Source organism: Grampus griseus (genome assembly GCF_964374135.1).
Source record: "Grampus griseus genome assembly, chromosome: 20".
NCBI lineage: Eukaryota > Metazoa > Chordata > Mammalia > Artiodactyla > Delphinidae > Grampus > Grampus griseus.
In genome coordinates, this window is record NC_139014.1 from 47,102,595 (window position 1) to 47,123,708 (window position 21,114).

The window sequence follows — 21,114 nt, forward strand, 5'->3', positions numbered from 1 at the left end:
TTTTTTGAAACATATTCAGTGTCATAACTGGGTTTATAAAAATTATTTACAGGGGCTTCCCTGGTGGCGCAGTAGTTGAGAGTCTGTCTGCCGATGCAGGGGACACGGGTTCGTGCCCCGGTCCGGGAGGATACCACATGCTGCGGAGCAGCTGGGCCCGTGAGCCATGGCCGCTAAGCCTGCGCGTCCGGAGCCTGTGCTCCGCAACGGGAGAGGCCACAACAGTGAGAGGCCCGCGTACCAAAAAAACAAAACAAAACAAAAATTATGTACAGTCATACCAAGATTTCCCCATTTTGGGAGTTTTTATTTCACTTCATCTCTTGGTGAGTTAAAATATCTTAAAAAAGAAAAAAAAAGGAGAAGAAGGAGACATAGTGGTATTTCCAAACCCAAACATTCTCAGAAATGCAGTTCTCTCAGAAATGCAGTTCTCTTGCCCTTCACACGCAAGAGGAAACTTGCATACACATACAATAACTGACTCATAGCTTGTGTCATGACTACAGACATTGCTCCTTTGTCCTCTGGGCATTTAGTGTTACAGAGATGTCTCAAGACCGACTTTTGTTCCTTTCTAGGAAGCCTTTTAACTTTGCTGAGCTGTATTCTTTAACTCACATATTTAGTCAGGATGGATCTGGGTTCAGTTCATTTTTTTTTTTTTTCAGTTCATTTTTAATACTTCACCTGGGATACAGTACGCCCTCCAGCCCACTAACTCAAGTGGAGCCGCGCCCTGGGGAAGCCTTCTCCCAGTACAGATTTGTCACCTGTGACATCACTCCCACCAGCTCTGTTCTTATCTTTGGGAGCAGCTGGTTTCCTTATCTTCCCTTGTGCTGTTTTAATCGCTGGTCCTTTTTTTCTAATCTTTTGGTCCTTTTCCTGTGCATCTTATTCAAGTTTGTCCTCTGTTACCCTCTCCCGCTTTGCCCCACTTTCAGTTCTGTTCTTTAGTGCTTCTCACGTGGACTTTAGCTCTCTTTGTGCATTTTTTGAGTTTCCATGCAATTCTCCTTCTTTCCCAAACACGCACTGGTGCCGTTTCATCTCAGTCTTTCGTTCCTTAAAGAACTCTACTCCTCCTTCTAGTGAAACCCTTCCTGAAAATTCCTTCCAAATCCTACAGTAAATATTTCTCAAGAGTTCTGTTTCTTTCTTTCAGTCTTCAGGACGATGTGCCCTTTCTCTTGTTTTGATAAAGTTTTTCAGAATCCCTATAATGTTTTTAACATTATTATTCCGTGCATACGGAGTTGTACAAAATGTAATAGAAATGAATACACACCACCCCACACACACAACTTTTCTTTTTTTCTCTTTATTTACCCTGAAAAGCAGAACCATCTCTCAGACTCATGACTGATGAACTTGTAGTGAATATGCGGCTTCTCTTGGCCCTACTCCCTGTCCATCAGGACAACGGCTGAATCCCCGCTCCAGGCTTAAGTGGGAAGACCCGCGACATGAGCGTCATAGCCGCTCTAGTGGTTCAACGTCACTTCTGGCGACTCAGCAGAACCACACGTCCTCTGCCTCACCTCGGACCCAGGTTCCCCACCTCTACTCCCCAGGGCTTGTGCTTCTTTCTCCTGCACTGTTTCTGAATACCTGTTCTCTACACAATTCTCTTCCTATGGCTTCTGCTTATTTATGGATTCAGTTGCCTTGTGGCTTTTGCTCACTCCCTGCTTTCATACTCCTCTCAGTTCCCTCTGATGACTCTCAGGTTAGGGCCATCCTTCCCTCTGATGACTCTCAGGTTGTCTTCAGTCAACTTTCCCAAGAATGAAGATCCAATTCATTGATCAGTCATCATTCAGTAAGGGTACCTCTCTCTGTTGGGCAGAGTTCTTACCTCAAGCAACCACACAGGTCTCTGGTTTCATGTCTGCTTTTGGGTTGGCTACTCCTTCTTGGATCAATCAGCTGTGGCTTAGATAATGGGGTCTGTGTCAGTCAGCTATTGCTGTGGAACAAAAAAATCCCACGAAGTCTTAGGGGCCTACAAATATCAGCATTTATTTCACTCATACATTGGTTTCACTCAACATTGGTTGAATGAAACCAATGGTACTGGCACAAAAACAGAAATATACATCAATGGATCAGGATAGAAAGCCCAGAGATAAACCCACACACATCTGGTCACCTTATCTTTGACAAAGGAGGCAAGAATATACAATGGAGAAAAGACAGCCTCTTCAATAGGTGGTGCTGGGAAAAATGGACAGATACGTGTATGTAAAAGGATGAAATTAGAACACACCCTAACACCATACACAAAAATAAACTCAAAATGGATTAAAGACCTAAATGTCAGGGCAGACACTATAAAACTCTTAGACGAAAACATAGGCAGAAGACTCTATGACATAAATCACAGCAAGATCCTTTTTGACCCGCCTCCTAGAGTAAGGGAAATAAAAACAAAAATAAACAAAAATAAACAAATGGGACCTAATGAAACTTAAAAGCTTCTGCACAGCAAAGGAAACCATAAACAAGATGAAAAGAGAACCCTCAGAATGGGAGAAAATATTTTCAAATGAAGCAACTGACAAAGGATTAATCTCCAAAATATACAAGCAGCTCACGTAGCTCGATACCACAAAAACAAACAACCCAATCCAAAAATGGGCAGAAGACCTAAATTGACATTTCTCCAAAGAAGACATACATATGGGCAACAAATACATGAAAAGATGGTCAACATCACTAATCATTAGAGAAATGCAAATCAAAACCACAATGAGGTATCACCTCACACTGGTCAGAATGGCCATCATCAAAAAATCTAGAAACAATAAATGCTGGAAAGGGTGTGGAGGAAAGGGAACCCTCCTGCACTGTTGGTGGGAATGTGAATTGATGCAGCCACTGTGGAGATCAGTATGGAGGTTCCTTAAAAAACTAAAAATAGAATTACCATATGACCCAGCAATCCCACTACTGGGCATATACCCTGAGAAACCATAATTCAAAAAGCTACATGTACCACAATATTCATTGCAGCACTATTTACAATAACTAGGACTTTGAAGCAACCTAAATGTCCATCGACAGATGAATGGATAAAGAAGATGTGGCACATATATACAATGGAATATTACTCAGCCATAAAAAGGAACGAAATTGAGTTATTTGTAGTGAGGTGGATGGACCTACAGTCTGTCATACAGAGTGAAGTAAGTCAGAAAGAGAAAAACAAATACCGTATGCTAATGCATATATATGGAATTTTACAAAGCGGTACTGATGAACCTAGTGGCAGGGCAGGAAAAAAGATGCAGATGTAGAGAACGGACTTGAGGGCACAGGGTGGGGGAAGGGGAAGCTGGGATGAAGTGAGAGTAGCATTGACATATATACACTACCAAATGTAAAATGGATGGCTAGTGGGAAGCATAAGGAGATCAGCTCCATGCTTTGTGATGACCTAGAGGGGTGGGACAGGGAGGGTGGGAGGGAGGGGATATGGGGATAATGGGGATATATGTATACATATAGCTGATTCACTTTGTTGTACAGCAGAAACGAACACAACATTGTAAAGCATTTATACTCCAATAAAGATGTGAAAAAAAAAATGCTGTTGTGTGCAGCTCAAAACAGAGGGAGGTTTAAAAAAAACAACAAAAAAAGACTCTTTACCCTGCAGTTGACAGAAACACAACTCAAACTGGTTCACATAATCAAAAGTTTCCAAGGACTGATAAGGCTTCAGGCATAGCTGGATCTACACGTTCAAATGATGTCATCAAGGCTTAGTCTTGTGAATTCCTTAGCAGTCCAGTGGTTAGGACTCTGCGCTTCCACTGCCAAGGGCCCAGCTTCAATTCCTGGTCAGGGAACTAAGATCCCAAAAGTGGGGGGAGGGGGGCGCAGGGGGGGGACTTAGTCTCTCTCCATCTCCTGACTGGTCTTTCCTCTGGATTTTCTTCACTCTCCAGCAGGCAGGTGACGATATGCCACCAGCAACTGCAGCAGCGCAACAAAAACAGGAATTCTTTGACCTCAGATTGCCAACAAGAACCAGAAGTTGGTTCCCATGGGACTGGCTTGGACCACGTGGCCACTGCTGAATCAAACATGGAGGCCAGGGGGATGGATGCTTTAATCAATGAGACCTCAGTGGTGGTCTCAACTGGAAGATGGTTCAATAAACAGACATTAACAAGAAGAAACAAAAGGATAATGAACCTCCACCACTATCTTTAGTTTCTTTCCAGGAGGAACTCTCCCTATGGGACTAATAGGGCATCATACACTGGCTTAGTGTGTCCTCGGTTACAAAATGTTTCTCACCCTCACCTTGACTCTTTTTTTTTTTTTTTTTTTGGCCACCCCACGCAGCTTGCAGGATCTTAGTTCCCCAACCAGGGATCGAACCCAGGCTGCAGGCAGTGAGGGGTGCTGAGTCCTATTCACTGGACCGCCAGGGAACTCCCTAACCCATTTAATCCTCACCACCTGCCCGCGAGCCGAGGGCATACCTTGGCTGTATACCCTTTGTAGAGATGAGGCAACTGAGACAGAGACATTAAGGGGCTTGGCTAAGTCACAAAGCAGGTAAGGAGCAGACCGAGGTTCTGTGGAGAGGTGTGTGCAGAAAAAGAGGAAACACACTGAGCCCAGGCAACGTTCTCTGTGTGTCAAGCTCCCCACCTCCTCCACCACATCCTCCCCATTTGCCTGCGTCTCTGCTGCGGCCCCGTGTCTCCTGCCTCTGTCCCTTATCATCAGCTACTGCCAGCTTCACCACACCTCCTCCTCGACCTTTGCTCCGGGCTTGTTTTTCCCTCTGGACCGGGAACCCCGGGCTCACTTTCAATTGCTGCCTGTCCTTTCCAACAGCCTCAGCATGTGCACGGGAAAGTGCGCCCGCTTCGTGGGGCTCTCCCTCATCCCCCTCTCCCTGATCTGCATTGTGGCCAACGCCCTCCTGCTAGTGCCCAACGGTCAGATCACCTGGACCAAGGACCACCTCAGCTTGCAAGTCTGGCTCATGGCTGGCTTCATCGGCGGGGGCCTGATGGTGAGAGGGCTGGCCAGGGCACACGGGCCAGGAGGCTGGGTGCCACTCTCCGGGGTCCTGAACAGGAGGGAGAGGGAGTGAGGGAAAAGGATGGCTGCCCGGGAAGGGATGGCGGTAGCTTGGGGGGGAACCGGAGCCTGCCCAGGCTGCCCCCAAACACTGAGCACTCTGTAGGGGAGGTTCTCAGCCCCAGGGTCCTGAGCTGAATGTCTGAGGGGGATGAGAAGGAAGGAGCCTTACTGCTCGAAACTCTTCCCTCCTGGGTAGGGAGTATGTCTTACCAGCCCCTCGCCATCCCCACTGCTGAGCAGATGCTGGAAACACCTCATTACAGGGGTTGAGGCAGAAGGAACAGCTGGTTCCATGGGAGGTTATCAGGTTAAGACAATAATGGGCTTGGTGCGGGTGTGGTTTACAGTGACAGTATCTGGAGCCAGGGAGCGATGTCGCACATCAGTTTTTCTACCTATCAACTCGGTGTCACTTCCCCCATTTCCATGTCCCTTCACTCTCCACCCAGGTTTCTGGATGCCCACTGTGCGCTGGGCACTAAGGACAAATTCAGAACTCGGGTCAGTATGGTGGAGAAGGGGTCCCCGTGGCTTCCTGGAGACTAGGATCTGTCAGGAGAAGTTGGGGAAGGGGAGACACAGACTTCCTGGACTTTCTAACCCCCATTCGCCACCCCCCTCCCCACTCAGGGAACTTTTTTGTTGTTTTGTTTGTTTGTGCACCGCGTGGCATGCAAGTTCTTGGTTCCCCCACAAGGGACTGAAACCGTGCCCACTGGCTTAACCGCTGGACCGCCAGGGAAGTCCCTAGGGGAACTTTTTGGAAGGTCAAGCGATTTAACATCTTTATGGCATGAAGATAAAAGATCTACCCGGCACGGTTCCCCACTTCTCAGGATGGCTGACTGATGAAATTCTCAGGGGGATGCCTCACCTTTGTCTCTTTCACTGGCCACAAGTCTGTTAGCTAATGGGGACACCTCTTCTCCTTTACCCAACAATCCCCTCTTACCCATCCAGGTCTTTCCTCCTACTTCCCCCACCCATGGATTTATGGCTGTTGGACTCCATGCCATACCTCTGACCTCAACCCTCTCTGAGACGTCACACTCCTCCCAACCCCACCCTCTCCGCCGCTGTCACATCACACCCCTCCTCCAGCCCAAACCACCACCACCTCCCCACGATCTTACTTGCCTGCTTCTGGGGAGACCCCCAAGGATGCCCCCCCAATATGCTCATTCCCAGCTTCCCTCTGGCCTCCATGCTCTCAGCCACCCTGGAGAAGGTTCTCAAGTGTATTCACAGTTACTGCTATACCACAGGGACACAGGCGAGGGCCCTGCACTCCCTGAAGCAGGTGTTTCTGCTGGAGAGACACACAGTATCAAGGAAGCAAAAATGTATGCCCCACAGGAGGAAGGGCTGCCTGTTTCATTGGCTGCTGTGTGCCAGGCGCCTAGGCCTGGATTAACAGGCACTGGATTAATAGCGAATGAACAAAGTAAACAGACGAGTGAGATGATCTCAGATAAAAGTAGGGACCATCAAGAAAACAAAGCAGGATGCTGTGTAAAGAGCTCCTGAGGCAAGGTGGCGGGGGCGGGGGAGGGGCACTTTTTATAGCATTTTCAAGGAAGGCCTTGATGAGGTGACTTCTGAACTGAGACCCAAAAGGCAAAAAGAAGGAATCAGCATGACAGACAGGTGAGTACAAAGTGTAAGGCAGGAATAGGCCTGCACATCTCAGGGCTGGAGAGGCTGCCAATCGGAGGAGGGCAGAGGCCAGAGCACCTACACCCTTGAAAGGCACAGTGAGGAATTTGAATTTTATTATAAGTGCACAGAAAACTATTGAAGGACTTTTTACCTTTTTAGAAAGTCATACAGACAAATGCCCAGATCCTTAATATATAGCTCAGTGAATTTTTATAAAAGGAACACACCCATGTTCTGGGCACTCAGATCAAGATGTGGGTCATTACAAGAACCCCAGACATGCCTCCCACCAGGCCCTACCCCACACCAACAAGGGCCTCACTATCCTGACTTCTATCCCAGAGGTTAGTTTTGTCTGGTTAGCACTTTATATAAATGGAATCATACAGAGTGGACACTTTTGTTCTGGTTTTTCGAGGTCAACATTATGTTTGTAAGTTTCATCCATATTGTTACACAGTGCTGTAGTTTACTATTTCTAATATTTACACAATTATTTCCATTGTGTAAGTATTACTACAATTTATTTAAACATTCTACTGTTGATGGACATTTGGATAGTTCCCAACTCGGGTTTATTCTAAATAATGCTCTATAAACATTCCTGTAAATGTCTTTAGGTGAATGTACGTTTGCATTTCTGTTGGATAGATACCTAGGAGTAAAACTGCTGATTCTTAAGGTATGCAAATGTTCAGTGCTAACAGATATTACCAAAGAGTTGTCTGAAGTACTTATGCCAATTGTATTCCCACCAGCAAAGGATGAGAGTTCTAGTTGCTCCATATCCCGCTGGATATGGCTGGCTGCTTGGTGGTGAGTAAACAGTAGGAGGTCAGCACTGTGTGCAGAAAGACCAGACTGAGGTCACTACAGTTGTCCAGGGGAGATGATAGTGGTTTAGATGAGGCCAGTGGCCATGGAGATGGAGAAAATTAAACAGACTCGAGCTATAAACTCAGTGCTTCCTCCTGCCTTTTCAATTACCCTTCTCTTTTCAATGAGACGAGATAGCAGAGAGCAAGACAGACGAGTTCAGACAACAAAAGGAAACACTTTGGCTAGCAAAGTAAAGATCAGGGACTTCCCTGGTGGTCCAGTGGCTAAGACTCCGTGCTCCCAATGCAGGGGGCCCGGGTTCCATCCCTGGTCGGGGAACTAAGATCCCACATGCCGCAACTAAAGATCCCGCATGCTGCAACTAAGATCTGGTGCAGCCAAATAAATAAGTAAATATTTTTTCAAAAATCACAAACAGGGCTTCGCTGGTGGCACAGCGGTTAAGAATCTGCCTGCCAATGCAGGGAACACAATGCAGGGTTCGATCCCTGGTCTGGGAAGATCCCACATGCTGCAGAACAACTAAGCCCTGTGCGCTACAACTACTGAGCCTGTGCTCTAGAGCCCGTGAGCCACAACTACTGAGCCCGTGTGCTGCAAGTACTGAAGCCCACGTGCCTAGAGCCCGTGCTCCACAACAAGAGAAGCCACCGCAGTAAGAAGCCCGCACACCTCAACAAAGAGTAGCCCCCACTCGTGGCAACTAGAGAAACCCTGTGCGCAGGAACAAAGACCCAACACAGCCAAATATAAATAAATAAATTTATATTAAAAAAAACACAGAGAGGTCGTTTGAAATTGGTAAATCCAAATTCCAGGTGTCTTTGGATCCAGGAGCTTCTGAGTAAGTGATGTAAACAGAAAGGCTAAGCAAGGGGGCCAGCATTGGCCCTAGACCTGCCATGAGACATGGAAGAGGGAAGAGTGTCTGGTGGAAAGTTCATTCAACTCTGCAGGTGTTTCTGTAAGGTTGCTGTGGATGATATAATGGAACTAAAACTCTCAGCCCCTCCTTTGGAGAAGATCAAAATGCCACCTTGTTGGTGTGTGCCAGACAAGGAAGACAGGGAGGCACAGATCCAGAGAGCTGTGGAATTCCAGAGATGGGAAGACAGGCAAAGAACCTGGTCTGGTGCAACAAAGTTAAGGCTGGAGCCAAAAGTGAGACGCCTCGAACGCCTTCCTGGAGTTCAGTCTTGATAGGCTACTCTTTGAGGAGACCCTAAAGGATTGGATCGGGAAAAGACCAGTTGAAAGCTAAGTTTAATCTGGCGGTAGCAATGTAGTATGGAATGTGAGTTGGCACAGGGCAAGAGATACAAAAATCTAGTAGGGAGGCTGAGCACATCCTTCTCATGGGAGGTGATTGGGGATTGACCATGGGGAAGAAAAAAGGACTGACAGATTCAAGAGCCATTGAAGGAAAACTCCCAAAGACTTGAGGTCTGGCTAGGTGTGAAGGATTCAAGTTTTTAGGCTGGGGTGACCTGCAGGATATTTCCACTGATGGAAACAAGAAAGCCAAAGGGAGATGAATTGGGGGGAACAAATTGTGAGATTAGTATGAGGCTGGATGAACTTAAGCTAAAACCAAGACATTCAAACGAACATACCCTTCAGGCAGTTAGATTTGAATTTGGAGGCATCAATTTAGGAGACAACAATTGTTAGAGGAAGCAGCTGATGCCCTGGAAGGGGATGGGCTCTCTGAGGAGGGCCACGGGAGAAAGAAAGACAAAGAGGATCAAGGCTGTATCTTGGGGACTCCTACTCTTCCCATCAGAGTCTTACATGCTCCTCCACCCTCCATCATAACCCCAGTTCACCAGGCATTCCAACACCACTATTCCTTCCTGCCGCGGAGGGACTCTATAGTTATTGACCATTTACTCTGAGCAAGTCTTGACATCAAGGCAACCTGTTATTTCATTAAATCCTGAGAACAGCCCATTTTACAGAGGACAAAACTGAGACCCAGAGAGATGAATCAATTCACGGAGTGTGAAGTGAGCACAAGGTTGGCATTAAACCCAGGACTCCTGACTCCCATTCAGTTGGGCACCTACTGTATGCTGAGATTTATGGGGGATATAATGATATTGCGCCCTATCCTCCTGGAGGCTACAATCTGGACAGAGATAAGTAGGCACATAAATATAGATAAATTTAAAGCAGAGCCCCACAGTGCTCCAGGAGAAGTAGAGATAAGATCTCCCTATAGTCCAAATGGCTGAAGGCATCACAGGAAGCTTACCTCGTCACAATACGGGGTAAGTGCTGATCCAAGTTGGGGACCTGGATGACTCGCTATCACATCGACTCTGATCCCACAGGTACTGTGTCCAGGAATTTCCGCCGTCCGGGCAGGGGGCAAAGGCTGTTGTGGTGCAGGCTGCTGTGGGAATCGCTGCAGGGTAAGATGCAAATTAAGACGGCACTCAGCATACGTCTTTGAATCTGTCTTCGAAGAATCACACCTAAACGCCTCCACAGAATTCCCAGCTTCACGAGGTCCTCTGCAGAGTCCTAGGCTCCATCTTACCGCTCCCTCGCACCCGCACATCTTAGGCTTCAGTGGGCCTGACCGGAGGGAACTACAATCCCCATGAACCTCCGCGGCCAGTGGCTCTTAGAATTAGCCGAACTCCAAGCCCTGGAGTTTGACGGGAAATGTATTTTTAACGAGACTGGCTAGAGCTCGGTAACAAAGGGGGGGCGGGGGGAGCTAGGCGCGCTTTGCCCACGAGTGGGGCGGGGACGGCCCAACTCACCTCTCCTCGCACTCTGTATCCAGATGCTGCGATCGGTCTTCTGCTCGGCGTTCGGGATGCTTGGTGCCATCTACTGCCTCTCGGTATCAGGAGCCGGGCTCCGAATTGGACCGCGATGCTTAATGCACGGCTCCTGGGACTACCACTTCCAACACACCGCGTAAGGCTCAGCCTGTATTCGCGCCCCCGCCCCCATTCTCTGCTACTGCCCACCTGCCTTTCCCACGTGGACCGAGAAACCTAGGTGGGATTCGGCTTCGAGACAGCTTCCTCCACGTGGGCCGAACGAGTCCTTTGCATATCCCCCTCGGCGCCTGCGCGGGGCGGGGAGCCCCGAGGGGGGCGCGCTCCTCGTGACCTCCTTCTCTCACGTGACCCTGCCCCGCCCGCAGAGGCTCCTATCTGCTCAACCGCACTCAGTGGAGCTCGTGCGCGGAGCCGCCACGTGTGGTCTATTGGAACGTGACACTCTTCTCGCTGCTGGTGGCCGCCTCGTGCCTGGAGATTTTGCTGTGTGGGGTGCAGCTGGTGAACGCGTCCATTGGTGTCTTCTGCGGCGATTGTCGGAAGAAGGAGGTGGGACTGTGTGGGATGGAGCTGTCGAGGAAATCTATTTGCTACATGACTAAGTCCTCACTTTTTTTCCGCAGGGCGCCCCTCACTGAGGCTCCACGGACCTGGTCCGTCGCTCCTGGACACCCGCCTGGCCCGCCCCCGCCCTGGAATAAACTATTTAGAGCTCTCTTCCGCGTCTCAGATTGTGCCCTTTACAAGGAGTGTCCGAAGGTCTCCATATACACCGTGGCTTGGGGCTCTCGTGTTTGGGACCCTTGCACCCCGCTTGTTATTTCCTTAATAAATAGTTATTGAACTATTAGTGCACTGGAAATACTGTGTAAACAAGACAGGCAAGTTCTGTGCTCTTAAAGAATTTAACATTCCAGGGGTAGAAGATGGGCAATTTTTAAAAGAGGCAATAGATTATTTTAATTGGTGATAAGCACTTTTTAAAAACACGGAGAAAAAAAAAACACGGAGGTAGTGGGATAGATATTGACTGATGGATGGACTTTTTTAATAAGATAAAGTCCAAGAAAGAGAAATTGGAGCTGAAATCTGGTGGATGGGCTAACCATCTGGACAGTTGGGGGATTCCAGGCAGAGAGGGCAACAAGGACGAAGACCCTCAATGGGACTCAGTATACAGAAAAGCCACTGTTTGAGTTTTGGCGCAGCAGGGAAGGAAAACTATGGAAAAGACATCTTAGCCTCCTAAGTTCTAGAAAATGAAACCTTAACACGATATAGCATTGTCACCTCCAAATTTGGTAGAAATTTCTTGATCTGGGGTCACTGGTGGTTCAGAAAGGAAACAACCTGGTCTCTTAATGGGGACGATGTGTCTGCGGAGGCTCACAGAAAGGCAGGGACTTCCTTAACTTGTACGCAAAATTGTGTTTAAGTGTGTCTTTTCTGAACTATGGGTCGGTAACTTTCAGTAGCTTGCCATGGACTCCTGAAACCAAATCCTAATTGGGCCTGGCCCAATGCTAGGTTAGGAGGAAGATGGGGCTACGCAGTTTCCCACTCCTAAAACAAGAGAGACCAAAGCCAAGACAGAGAAGCTTTAATAGCGGAGGTGGGACTAGGCTTGGGCTGGGAGAGGGCGGCGATGGTGTCAACTGCGGCAGCAGAAAAAGCGCGCGTCGTTAACAGCGGTGTCATCGCGGAGGCCTCCAGGCCGCTCGATCTTGGTCTGCAAGCCGCACACTCCTTTAGGGCAAGGCTCACTCCAGTTTCCAAAGTCTCCCCAGGACAGACCGGGCCCCTGCAGCTCCGTGCTGTCGGAGCAGCGGAAGCGCACGTTGTTCGCAGCCGTGTTGTCCCCGGGGGTCACGGGTGCCTCCACGCGAAGCGAGAAAGCCACCAGGAAGCCGCCGCCGGGACACCACAGCGGCTCACTCCACGCGCCCCACCTGCGAGGAAAGCAGAGACGCGCGGTCTCCGCGGGCACCCTCACCCACCTCCAGCCGGACCCAGGCCTCGGGGCTTCCCAGTCAGGTGCTCCAGTCACCTGACCTCCACCGAGGTGCGGAGCTGGGAGTCTCCCACCCGCTTCCCAGGTCTAAACCTCCCCACAGCGCTGGAGGAACCTGCCTATCGGTAGGGGATGCGTGTAATGGAGAGTAAGGGGCATACACCGACCCTAGGGGATCCTCGGCCCCTGCCCCCCACCTTCCAGACTGGGACTCCACCACGTGCGTGTTGAGCTCCGCATTCCCGCGTGCGCAGTGCAGCCGGATTCCGTTCAGAGCCGTGTCGTCGCCAGTAATGCCTTGGGGGGGCTCCACCTGGGCGGCGGAGGACGAGTCAGAAGACTGCCATCCTCTGCTTGGGGTCCCCACCGAGACCTAGGCCTGAGCCCCTACCTTGAGTGAGAACCCGCTGGCGAAGAATCTGTCAGGACACATCTCTGGCCAGGCCCAGTCGCCCCAGGGCCCCCCGTTGGTCACCTCGATGACCAATGTGTAGCCGCTGGACACATCTGCTCTTGCACGCCCGAAGCACGTCGCCCACAGCAGCAGAAGCAGCTTGGCTCCCGCGCCCCGCTCCATCCCGCAGCCTCTGTGAGCCCAGGCCCTTTGTGCAGGTGTATACCACCTTTGCCCTAAGAGGGCTCCGACTGCGGAAGGGCCACCTGGATTAAGTGACACTCAAAACTAATCCGTTCCGGAAGCCTACAAACTTGTTTCTCAGCTCAGGGAGACTGACGCTCCCAGCGCCAGAGGAGGAGGGTTTAAATAACCACCAACCTACCGAACGTTTACAGACTATAGGCCACGAATCGTGGTTAGCGTTTTGCTGGCATGTTTTATTTAATCCACACAACAATTTTAGGAGGTGAGAATTACCATTCCTATTCTGCCAGTGAGGGAACTAGGGCTGCGAAATTGCAAGCGACTTGCCTAAGGTCACAGTCAGCAAGCCAGGGAACATTCCAGCACTAGGAAATGGGGAACCCACGGCTAGGGATGGAAGTGATGGTTCCAGAATCCCACTGGACAGGGACCCCAGGGAACTCCAGGATGTGAGGGAGCATCGAAGTGAGACAGGGCAAGAATCCATGAACTGTGGGAGCTGGGAAGCATCTTGTGAGTGATTGGGGCCCCGAATCCTTGAGAATCTGGGACATTCCTTCCCCTCAAAAGAAAATGTACACAGAGACAGGAACAGTTTTAAAAAGTTTATGGACAGGGAACTGAGAACAGGAGACGACGCTCTTTCTTTCATCGCTTCCTGTAGCCTTTCCCTCCATGTTTTTCCCCCTGTGACCACCAGGGGGACTCCTAATTAAAAACAAAAAATTGTTGTGGGGAGTACCACCCCTGATTTGCCTGCCCTTCATACAACACATTCCTTTGTCTATTCAATATTACTTATTTAGAAATAATGTGTTTGGGCCCAGGCAATATTCTAAATGCTAAATAGAGCAGCCACCAAGAAAAGGCCCCTGTCTTCATCAGAGCTCACATTCCAGTGGGGGAGACAGATGATAAATTCTCCAATGGACCCTGAGCTCTGTGAAGGCACATTTGTCTTCATGGGGCCTAGTACAGGGCCTGGCATGTGGAGGTAGTTAATAAAGGTTGGTTTGATGAATGATTGAGGAATCAATTTGGAGATTAAAAAAAGTAAACTACAAAAATGTAAAAGGTGACAGCCTAAACTATATAATTGAGACCTCAGGCATCCAGATTAAGATAAGGTCCCCTGGGCTTCCCTGGTGGCACAGTGGTTGAGAATCCGCCTGCCAATGCAGGGGACATGGGTTCGAGCCCTGGTCCGGGAAGATCCCACATGCCGCGGAGCAACTAAGCCCGTGCGCCACAACTACTGAGCCTGCGCTCTAGAGCCCGCGAGCCACAACTGCTGAGCCCTCGTGCCACAACTACTGTAGCCCGCGCGCCTAGAGCCTGTGCTCCACAACAAGAGAAGCCACCACAATGAGAAGCCCGCGCACCGCAACAAAGAGTAGCACCGGCTCACCGCAACGAGAGAAAGCCCGCGCGCAGCAACGAAGACCCAACGCCGCCAAAAAATAAATAAATTTATAAAATAAAAAATAATAATAAGATAAGGTCCCCTGGGGACAGGATAGAGAATTTAGAAGAGGGTGTTCTCTGAATCCCAGGTGCCCCATGCTTGACCTTAAAAGGTAAGATTTATGGAGCAGCTGTAGTAAGCTTTTCCATTTACAGTGTTTGCACATACGATATCAGTTAATCCTCACATGAAGCCTGCAAAAGAACATATTATCCTCAATGTACAGTGGAGGGAACTCAGGCCCAGAGTCAACTTAGGGTCCACCATTGCTCAGTGGGGGAACTGGTTCTGACCTCAGCCTCTCCTCACAATAACCAGCCCTCCTCTTACTACAACCTGGCCTTACAGGGAAGGGAAATGTAGCGACGTGTCACTGCTACCGAATCCCCCAAATCCTCTTCATTGATTCCCTCTCTCCTCAGATGCTGCCCTCTGGGGCAAAGGGCACAGGGGAGAGGGACTTAGTAGGTTAATTATTAACCCTTTGCGCCTCAGGCACTGCGGCTTCTCTCCCCTCCTGGAGGCGAAGGGACAAGGCCTGGCGAGGGGCTGGTGAGGGGGCGGTGGTCCCTGCAGCAGCCATGCGGGTCGCACTGCCTCAGCCGGTCCCTCCGCGCTGCTTGCGCAGTGCGATTCCTCTTGCTGTCTTCACACTACTGCTTGTTTATCTCTGGGCTCGGAGCCTCCGTGAGTACCCCTTCCCTCACCTGCTCTGGGAGGAACCGGGGAATCCAGGCCCTTGAGACCTAAGGTCTCTCCTCAAGCCCTCGTTGTTCTGCTTCACTTCCCTCAGGTGCCCTCTCAGGCTGCAGATCTGGGGCCCAGTCCTGCATTGCCAGGGAACCGCCTCCTTTCCAGGTATGCTCCCGGAAGGGCTGGGACTGGGAGCTCCAGGTAGGACCCTGAGCAGGGGGAAGTGCACCAAGCTGAGGATCCGATGAAGGGCAGGCCCTCCTCCTCCTCTCCCTTCTCCCGTCAGAAGCTGAGAATACAGCAAGAGGGACACCATCTAGATTTTAGGAATAATTTCTTCAGAGCCCAACTGGGCTGCTTGGCGAACCCAGCAAGCTAGGGCTTCTGCTCCCACTCCGTTCCCCTCCTATCTCACCCCCAGGTCCGGCAACAGTCGGGACCCTTGGAGGCCCCGGAACGGGAAGAGCCTCAGTGTCTGGGCCCTCAGGGGATGCTGGGCCGCATGATGAGGCCGTTCCGCGCCAGTCTGAACCCGGAAAGGGATGTGGAGTTGTCGCAGTACCTGGCAGGATGGAGGGAGCTAGTCCGGTGAGTGGTCTCTCCCCCAACCCCATCCAGTCCCCGCCTCTTTGTGGCTCCATCGCCCTCTCTCAAACCTTCCTACCCTTCCCACCATCACACACAGGTTCCTAATTCCCCTCGGCTCCATCTTCGCCTTCGCCACAAGCGAGGCCTCCGCCAAAGTGACAGCCCTCGAGGCTCTGGTGCACGGCCCAGAGGCCGCGCACTACACGTCGCTGGCGACCATGGTGGCGTGGGAGCGGCCCGGGATCGCCCCACGACTCTCGGCCGGGTGCCCGGGCTCAATGACGATGCTCTTGCTGCACCGTGCGCTACGCTGGTCCCAGCTCTGCCTCCACCGGGTGGCTACCGGGATGCTCGGAGGCCCGGACGCTGGCGCTCAGTGCAGCGACGCCTACGGCACGGCCCTGGCTCCGCACCACCCCTGGTTCGTCCGTCAGGCCGCTCACCTCGCATTCCTCGCCTTCCCGAGTCGCGGCCGCTTGCTCGAGCTGGCGTGTCCGGGTTCCAAAGAGGCGGAGGCGCGGAACGCGCTGGTCCGGGCCGCGGGCACCCTAGAGGACGTCTACAACCGTACTCAGGGCTTGTTGGCCGACGGCGGCCTGCTCGAGCTGGCCTGACGCCTACTGGCCGGAGGAAGGAAGCGCCCTGGGGAGGGGTCGGTGCAGCTCCAGGTTGAGCCCTTGGCCCCGCCTCCCGGTGCCGGGGGCGTGGTCTCCATATACCCCTCTTCCTTGGTGACGTCACCACCCCGGAGGCTCACCTTGATAGGGGTGGGTTTTTTAGACCCTGCCTCTATCCGCAATCTCCGGGAGAAGGGAGGAGCTGTGGGGAATAAAAAGTATTCTTTGGGACTTCCCTGGTGGCAGTGGTTGAGAATTCGCCTGCCAATGCAGGGGACCCGGGTTTGAGCCCTGGTCCGAAAGATCCCACATGCAGCGGAGCAACTAAGCCCGTGAGCCACAACTACTGAGCCTGTGCTCTAGAGCAGCGAACCACAAGTACCGAGCCCACAGGCCTAGAGCCCTTGCTCGGCAACAAGAGAAGCCACCGCAGTGAGAAGCCTGCACGGCAAGGAAGAGTAGCCCCTGCTCGCCGCAAGTAGAGAAAAGCCCGTGCACAGCAACGAAGACCCAACGCAGCCTAAAATAAATAAATAAATAAATAAATAAATAAATTTAAAAAAAAGTATTCTTTGGTAGCCGTCGATTTAGGGCGTTTTGTGTGATGACAGCAGGCGCTTAAGGGAAACAGGAAAAAATAGATGTGGGAAGATGTGTCATCCCTGTTTCCGGCCGCCGAGAGACTCATGCTACCCCTGGCCTATGTCAACCACTCCTACAGCTTCAGTTGCCAACTACGTGCCAAGTCTCCAGACCAGACCTGTCCCCTGAGCTGCAGCCCCCATAAAGCAAACTCTTTCCCGGACACCTCCACAGACACCACAAATGCAACACATCCAACACGAATCCAGTCACCTCCTTCCAGAACTGCACCTCTTCTTGTGTTTCCTATCTCAATAAATGACACCCTTTCCTGTCAACTACCCAAGGCTAAAACCTGTGCGTCTTGCCTCACACCAAGCAGGTGCTCAGCTCAGTAATGTATGTTTATTAAATGACTCCACTCCCACAATAGTAAAGTTACACACTGATAATTCCCAAATTATAACTCCAACCCACTTTCCCCTGGACTCCAGAATACTATATATCACTTCCTTATTCCACATCTCCACTTGGATTTCAACTAGAGACAGCAAACTTAACAAGTCCAAAACTGAGCTTCCAATATTCTCTCCTCCCAAAATACTCCACAGTCCTCGCTAGCTCAGCAAACGACAATTCCATTCTTCCAAGTCCTTAAGCCAAAATCCTTGCAATCATCCTGACTCTTTGGTTTCTCTTTCATCGTACCCACCTCCAAGCAGTCAGAATCTATTTCTCACTATCTCCACTGCTACCAACCTTGTCAAGTCAACTTCATCTATCACCTGGATTATTGCAATAGCCTCCTAATTGTTTCTCTCTTCCATACTTTGCGTCCCTACAGTGTATTTTCAATAGAGCAGCCAAAGTGATCTTTAAAATATAAAGCATATCATGTCACTTCCCTGCTCAAAACTTTCCAATGGCTTCCTATTGCAGGAAATTTTCTGGATCATATTTTCAGTTGAGAATGATGAAAAGCTTCTCAAAGGCCCTATGTGATCTGATTGCACTAGCCAAACTGACCTCGTCAATATTCATTGAATATGTCAGGCATGATCCTGCCTCATGACTTTGCACTTGATCTTCCCTCTGTCCAGAATGCTTTTCCCCAAAATATACAAATGACTTCCCTCCTTCCTTCTGGTCTTTATTTAAATGTCTCTCCAGTGAGACCTTCCCTGCTTATTCTTTCTAAAATTTGAACACACACACACACACACACACACACACACACATCTTCCTATCTCCCTTCTTTGCTTTTTCTTCTTAATATGATTCACTATTTAACATGCTGTATATTGCACTTACTTTTTTGTCTCCCTTAATACATGTAAGTTCCATGGGGCTAGGAATTTCTGTCTACTTTGTTCCCTGATGTACTTCCAGTGCCTCAAACTGTGCCTGGCACCCAGTAGACATTCAACAGCTTTTGTTGAATGAATGTATGAGCACTAAAAATAGTTCAGATGGCTGGAGACAAGAGTGTCAAAAAGAAAAGAGGGGATTGCACAACAAAGTAAATGTACTTCATGCTACTGAATTGTACACCAAAAATGGTTAAAATGCTAAATTTTATGTTATTTATATTTTATTACAATAAAAAATTTAGAAGTAAATAAGAGATGTGATTCCAGACAGGTGGGCAGGAGTGAGTACATGAAGGGCCTTATAAACTATGTTACAGAGACAGGACTTTATCTTGAGAGTTAATTTTAAGTGGGGGATTGTCTGGATCATATTTTCAATTCAAAACACCAGCTCCAGGGATTCTCTGGTGGTCCAGTGGTTAAGAATCCATCTTGCAATGCAGGGGACTCTGGTTCAATCCCTGGTCAGCGAACTAAGATCCCACATGCCGCGGGGCAACTAAACCCACGTGCTGCAACTACAGAGCCTACCCGCCACAACTAATGAGCCCCTGTGCTCTGGAATCCGTGCATTCTGGAGCCTGCACACCACAATTAGAGAGAAGACCACGCACCACAACGAAAGATCCTGCGTGACACAACTAAGACCCTACGTGGCAAATAAATAAATACTTAAAAAAAAAAAAAAACACCAGCTCCAGCTGCAGTATGTAGAAATAGTATGGCAGGTTCATAGGAGGACTACTCCACACAGTAACAGCAAAATACACATTCTTCTCAAGCGCACATGCAACATTCTCCAGGATGGACCATAGGGTAGGCCACAAAAAAGTCTCAATTAATTTAAAAAGGTTGAAGTCACAAAATATTCTCCAACTAAACTGTAGTGAAATTAGAAATCAATAGCAAAAGGGAATTTAGAAAATTCACAAGTATGTGAATTTTCCTAACCAACCACTGGGTCAAAGAAGAAATCACAGGGAAACTATTTTGAGGTTAGTGAAAATGAAAACAAAACATACCAAAACTTGGGATACAGCATAAGCAGTGCTCAGAAGGAAACGTGTAGCTATGAATGCCTATATTAAAAATGAAGAAAGATCTCAAATCAACAGCTTAACCTTCTACCTTAATAAACTAGAAAAAGAAAAGCAGGGAATTCCCTGGCAGTCCAGTGGTTAGGACTCCCCGCTTCCACTGCATGGGGCCTGGGTTCAGTCCTTGCTTGAGGAACTAAGATCCTGCAAGCCACGTGTCACAGCTGAAAAGAAAAAAGAAAAGAAAAGAAAAAGGAGAGCAAACTAAATCTAAAGAAAGTAGAAGGAAGGAAATAATAAAGATTAGGGTGCAAATAAATGAAATAGAAAACAGAAAAACAATAGAATCAACTAAAACAAAAGTTGGCTCTTTGAAAAGACCACTAAGATTGACGAACCTTTAGCTAGACTGACCAAGAAAAAGAGAGAGAAGACTCAAATTACTAAAATCAAAAATGAAAGAGGGGATGCTGTGGAGCAACTAAGCCCATGCACCACAACTACTGAGCCTGCACTCTAGAGCCTGTGAGCCACAACTACTGAGCCTGTGTGCTGCCACTACTGAAGCCTGTGTGCCTAGAGCCTGTGCTCCGCAACAAGAGAAGCCATCGCAATGAGAAGCCCGCACACCACAACGAAGAGTAGCCCCCGCTCGCCACAACTAGAGAAAGCACACACGCAGCAATGAAGACCCAATGCAGCCAAAAAAAAAAGAGTTTATAGAAGAAAATACAAAAGAGTATTAAAAAAAAAATGAGGGACTTCTCTGGTAGCGCAGTGGTTAAGAATCCGCCAGCCAATGCAGGGGACAGAGGTTCGAGCCCTGGTCCAGGAAGATCCCACATGCCGCAGATCAACTAGGCCTGAGTGCCACAACTACTGAGACTGCGCTGTAGAGCCTGCAAGCCACAACTACTGAGCCCGCATGCCACGATTACTGCAGCCTGCGTGTCTAGAGCCTGTGCTCCGCAACAAACAAAAGCCGCTGCAATGAGAAGCCTGCACACCACAACGAAGAGTAGCCCCCGCTCGCCACAACTAGAGAAAGCCCGTGCACAGCAACAAAGACCCAACACAGCCAATAAATAAATTAATTAAAAAAAAAAAAAAGAAGAAAGAGCGGGTGTTCCCTGATGGCCTAGTGGTTAGGATTCCAGGCTTTCACTTCTGTGGCCCGGGTTCAATCCCTGGTCAGGAACTGAGATCCTGCAAAAAAAAAAAAAAAAGAGGAAACATTACTAACGATCTTACAGAAATAAAAAGTATTATAAGGAAATACTGTAAACAACTGTAGGCCAATAAAGTAGATAACCTAAATAAAATGGACAAATTCCTAAAAAGACACACACTACCAAACCTGACTCAAGAATAAGTACAAAATCTGGGACTTCCCTGGTGGCGCAGTGATTAAGAATCTGCCTGCCAATGCAGGGGACACAGGTTTGAGCCCTGGTCTGGGAAGATCCCACATGTCGCGGAGCAACTAAGCTGCAACTAAGATAAAGCCCATACGCAGCAATGAAAACCCAATGCAGCCGAAAATAAATAAATTAATTAACTTTAAAAAAAAGAAAAGAAAGTGAGGAGACAGTCCATGGAATGGGAGAAAATATTTGCAAATTGTATGTCTGATAAAGGTGTAGTATGTAGAATATAAAAAGAACAATTAGGATTATGGGATTAACAGATGCAAAGTACTATACATAAAATAGATAAACAACAATGATTTACTGTATAGCAC

At 49.0% G+C, this 21,114-nt stretch overlaps 3 protein-coding genes across 4 annotated transcripts; 2 read left to right on the forward strand and 1 right to left on the reverse strand.

Moving 5' to 3' along the window:
* Positions 1-4,849: 4,849 nt before the first annotated feature.
* On the forward strand, positions 4,850-11,181 carry TM4SF5 (transmembrane 4 L six family member 5). 2 transcript variants are annotated; one of them, XM_082679789.1, is made up of 5 exons: positions 4,850-5,041; positions 9,945-10,025; positions 10,406-10,542; positions 10,775-10,958; positions 11,033-11,181. In XM_082679789.1, exons 1-5 carry the CDS (start codon positions 4,868-4,870, stop codon positions 11,045-11,047), a joined length of 591 nt encoding a protein of 196 aa, XP_082535915.1. In that variant the 5' UTR covers positions 4,850-4,867; the 3' UTR covers positions 11,048-11,181. The 2 variants fall into 2 exon arrangements, with proteins under 2 accessions (XP_082535915.1, XP_082535916.1); XM_082679790.1 differs by lacking the exon at positions 9,945-10,025.
* An 845-nt stretch (positions 11,182-12,026) lies between these two features.
* On the reverse strand, positions 12,027-12,997 carry VMO1 (vitelline membrane outer layer 1 homolog; the record flags this gene model as incomplete). The annotated part of the gene is made up of 3 exons (XM_082678918.1): positions 12,027-12,358; positions 12,618-12,733; positions 12,812-12,997. The coding sequence occupies 3 exons, from the start codon at positions 12,995-12,997 to the stop codon at positions 12,061-12,063; spliced, it is 600 nt and encodes a 199-aa protein (XP_082535044.1). The 3' UTR covers positions 12,027-12,060.
* Positions 12,998-14,981: 1,984 nt separating this feature from the next.
* GLTPD2 (glycolipid transfer protein domain containing 2) lies at positions 14,982-16,915 on the forward strand. Its single transcript, XM_082678917.1, has 4 exons — positions 14,982-15,173; positions 15,280-15,344; positions 15,601-15,767; positions 15,865-16,915. Exons 1-4 carry the CDS (start codon positions 15,068-15,070, stop codon positions 16,379-16,381), a joined length of 855 nt encoding a protein of 284 aa, XP_082535043.1. The 5' UTR covers positions 14,982-15,067; the 3' UTR covers positions 16,382-16,915.
* Positions 16,916-21,114: the final 4,199 nt, after the last annotated feature.

Bases quoted from the DNA above. Each gene is read 5' to 3' on its own strand.
- TM4SF5 (XM_082679789.1), top strand. From the start codon at position 4,868: ATGTGCACGGGAAAGTGCGCCCGCTTCGTGGGGCTCTCCCTCATCCCC. The intron at 10,026-10,405 runs GTAAGATGCAAA...CTCTGTATCCAG, and splicing joins GCTGTGGGAATCGCTGCAGG to ATGCTGCGATCGGTCTTCTG. The intron at 10,543-10,774 runs GTAAGGCTCAGC...CCCCGCCCGCAG, and splicing joins TACCACTTCCAACACACCGC to AGGCTCCTATCTGCTCAACC.
- GLTPD2 (XM_082678917.1), top strand. From the start codon at position 15,068: ATGCGGGTCGCACTGCCTCAGCCGGTCCCTCCGCGCTGCTTGCGCAGT. The intron at 15,174-15,279 runs GTGAGTACCCCT...CACTTCCCTCAG, and splicing joins TCTCTGGGCTCGGAGCCTCC to GTGCCCTCTCAGGCTGCAGA. The intron at 15,345-15,600 runs GTATGCTCCCGG...TCTCACCCCCAG, and splicing joins GGGAACCGCCTCCTTTCCAG to GTCCGGCAACAGTCGGGACC.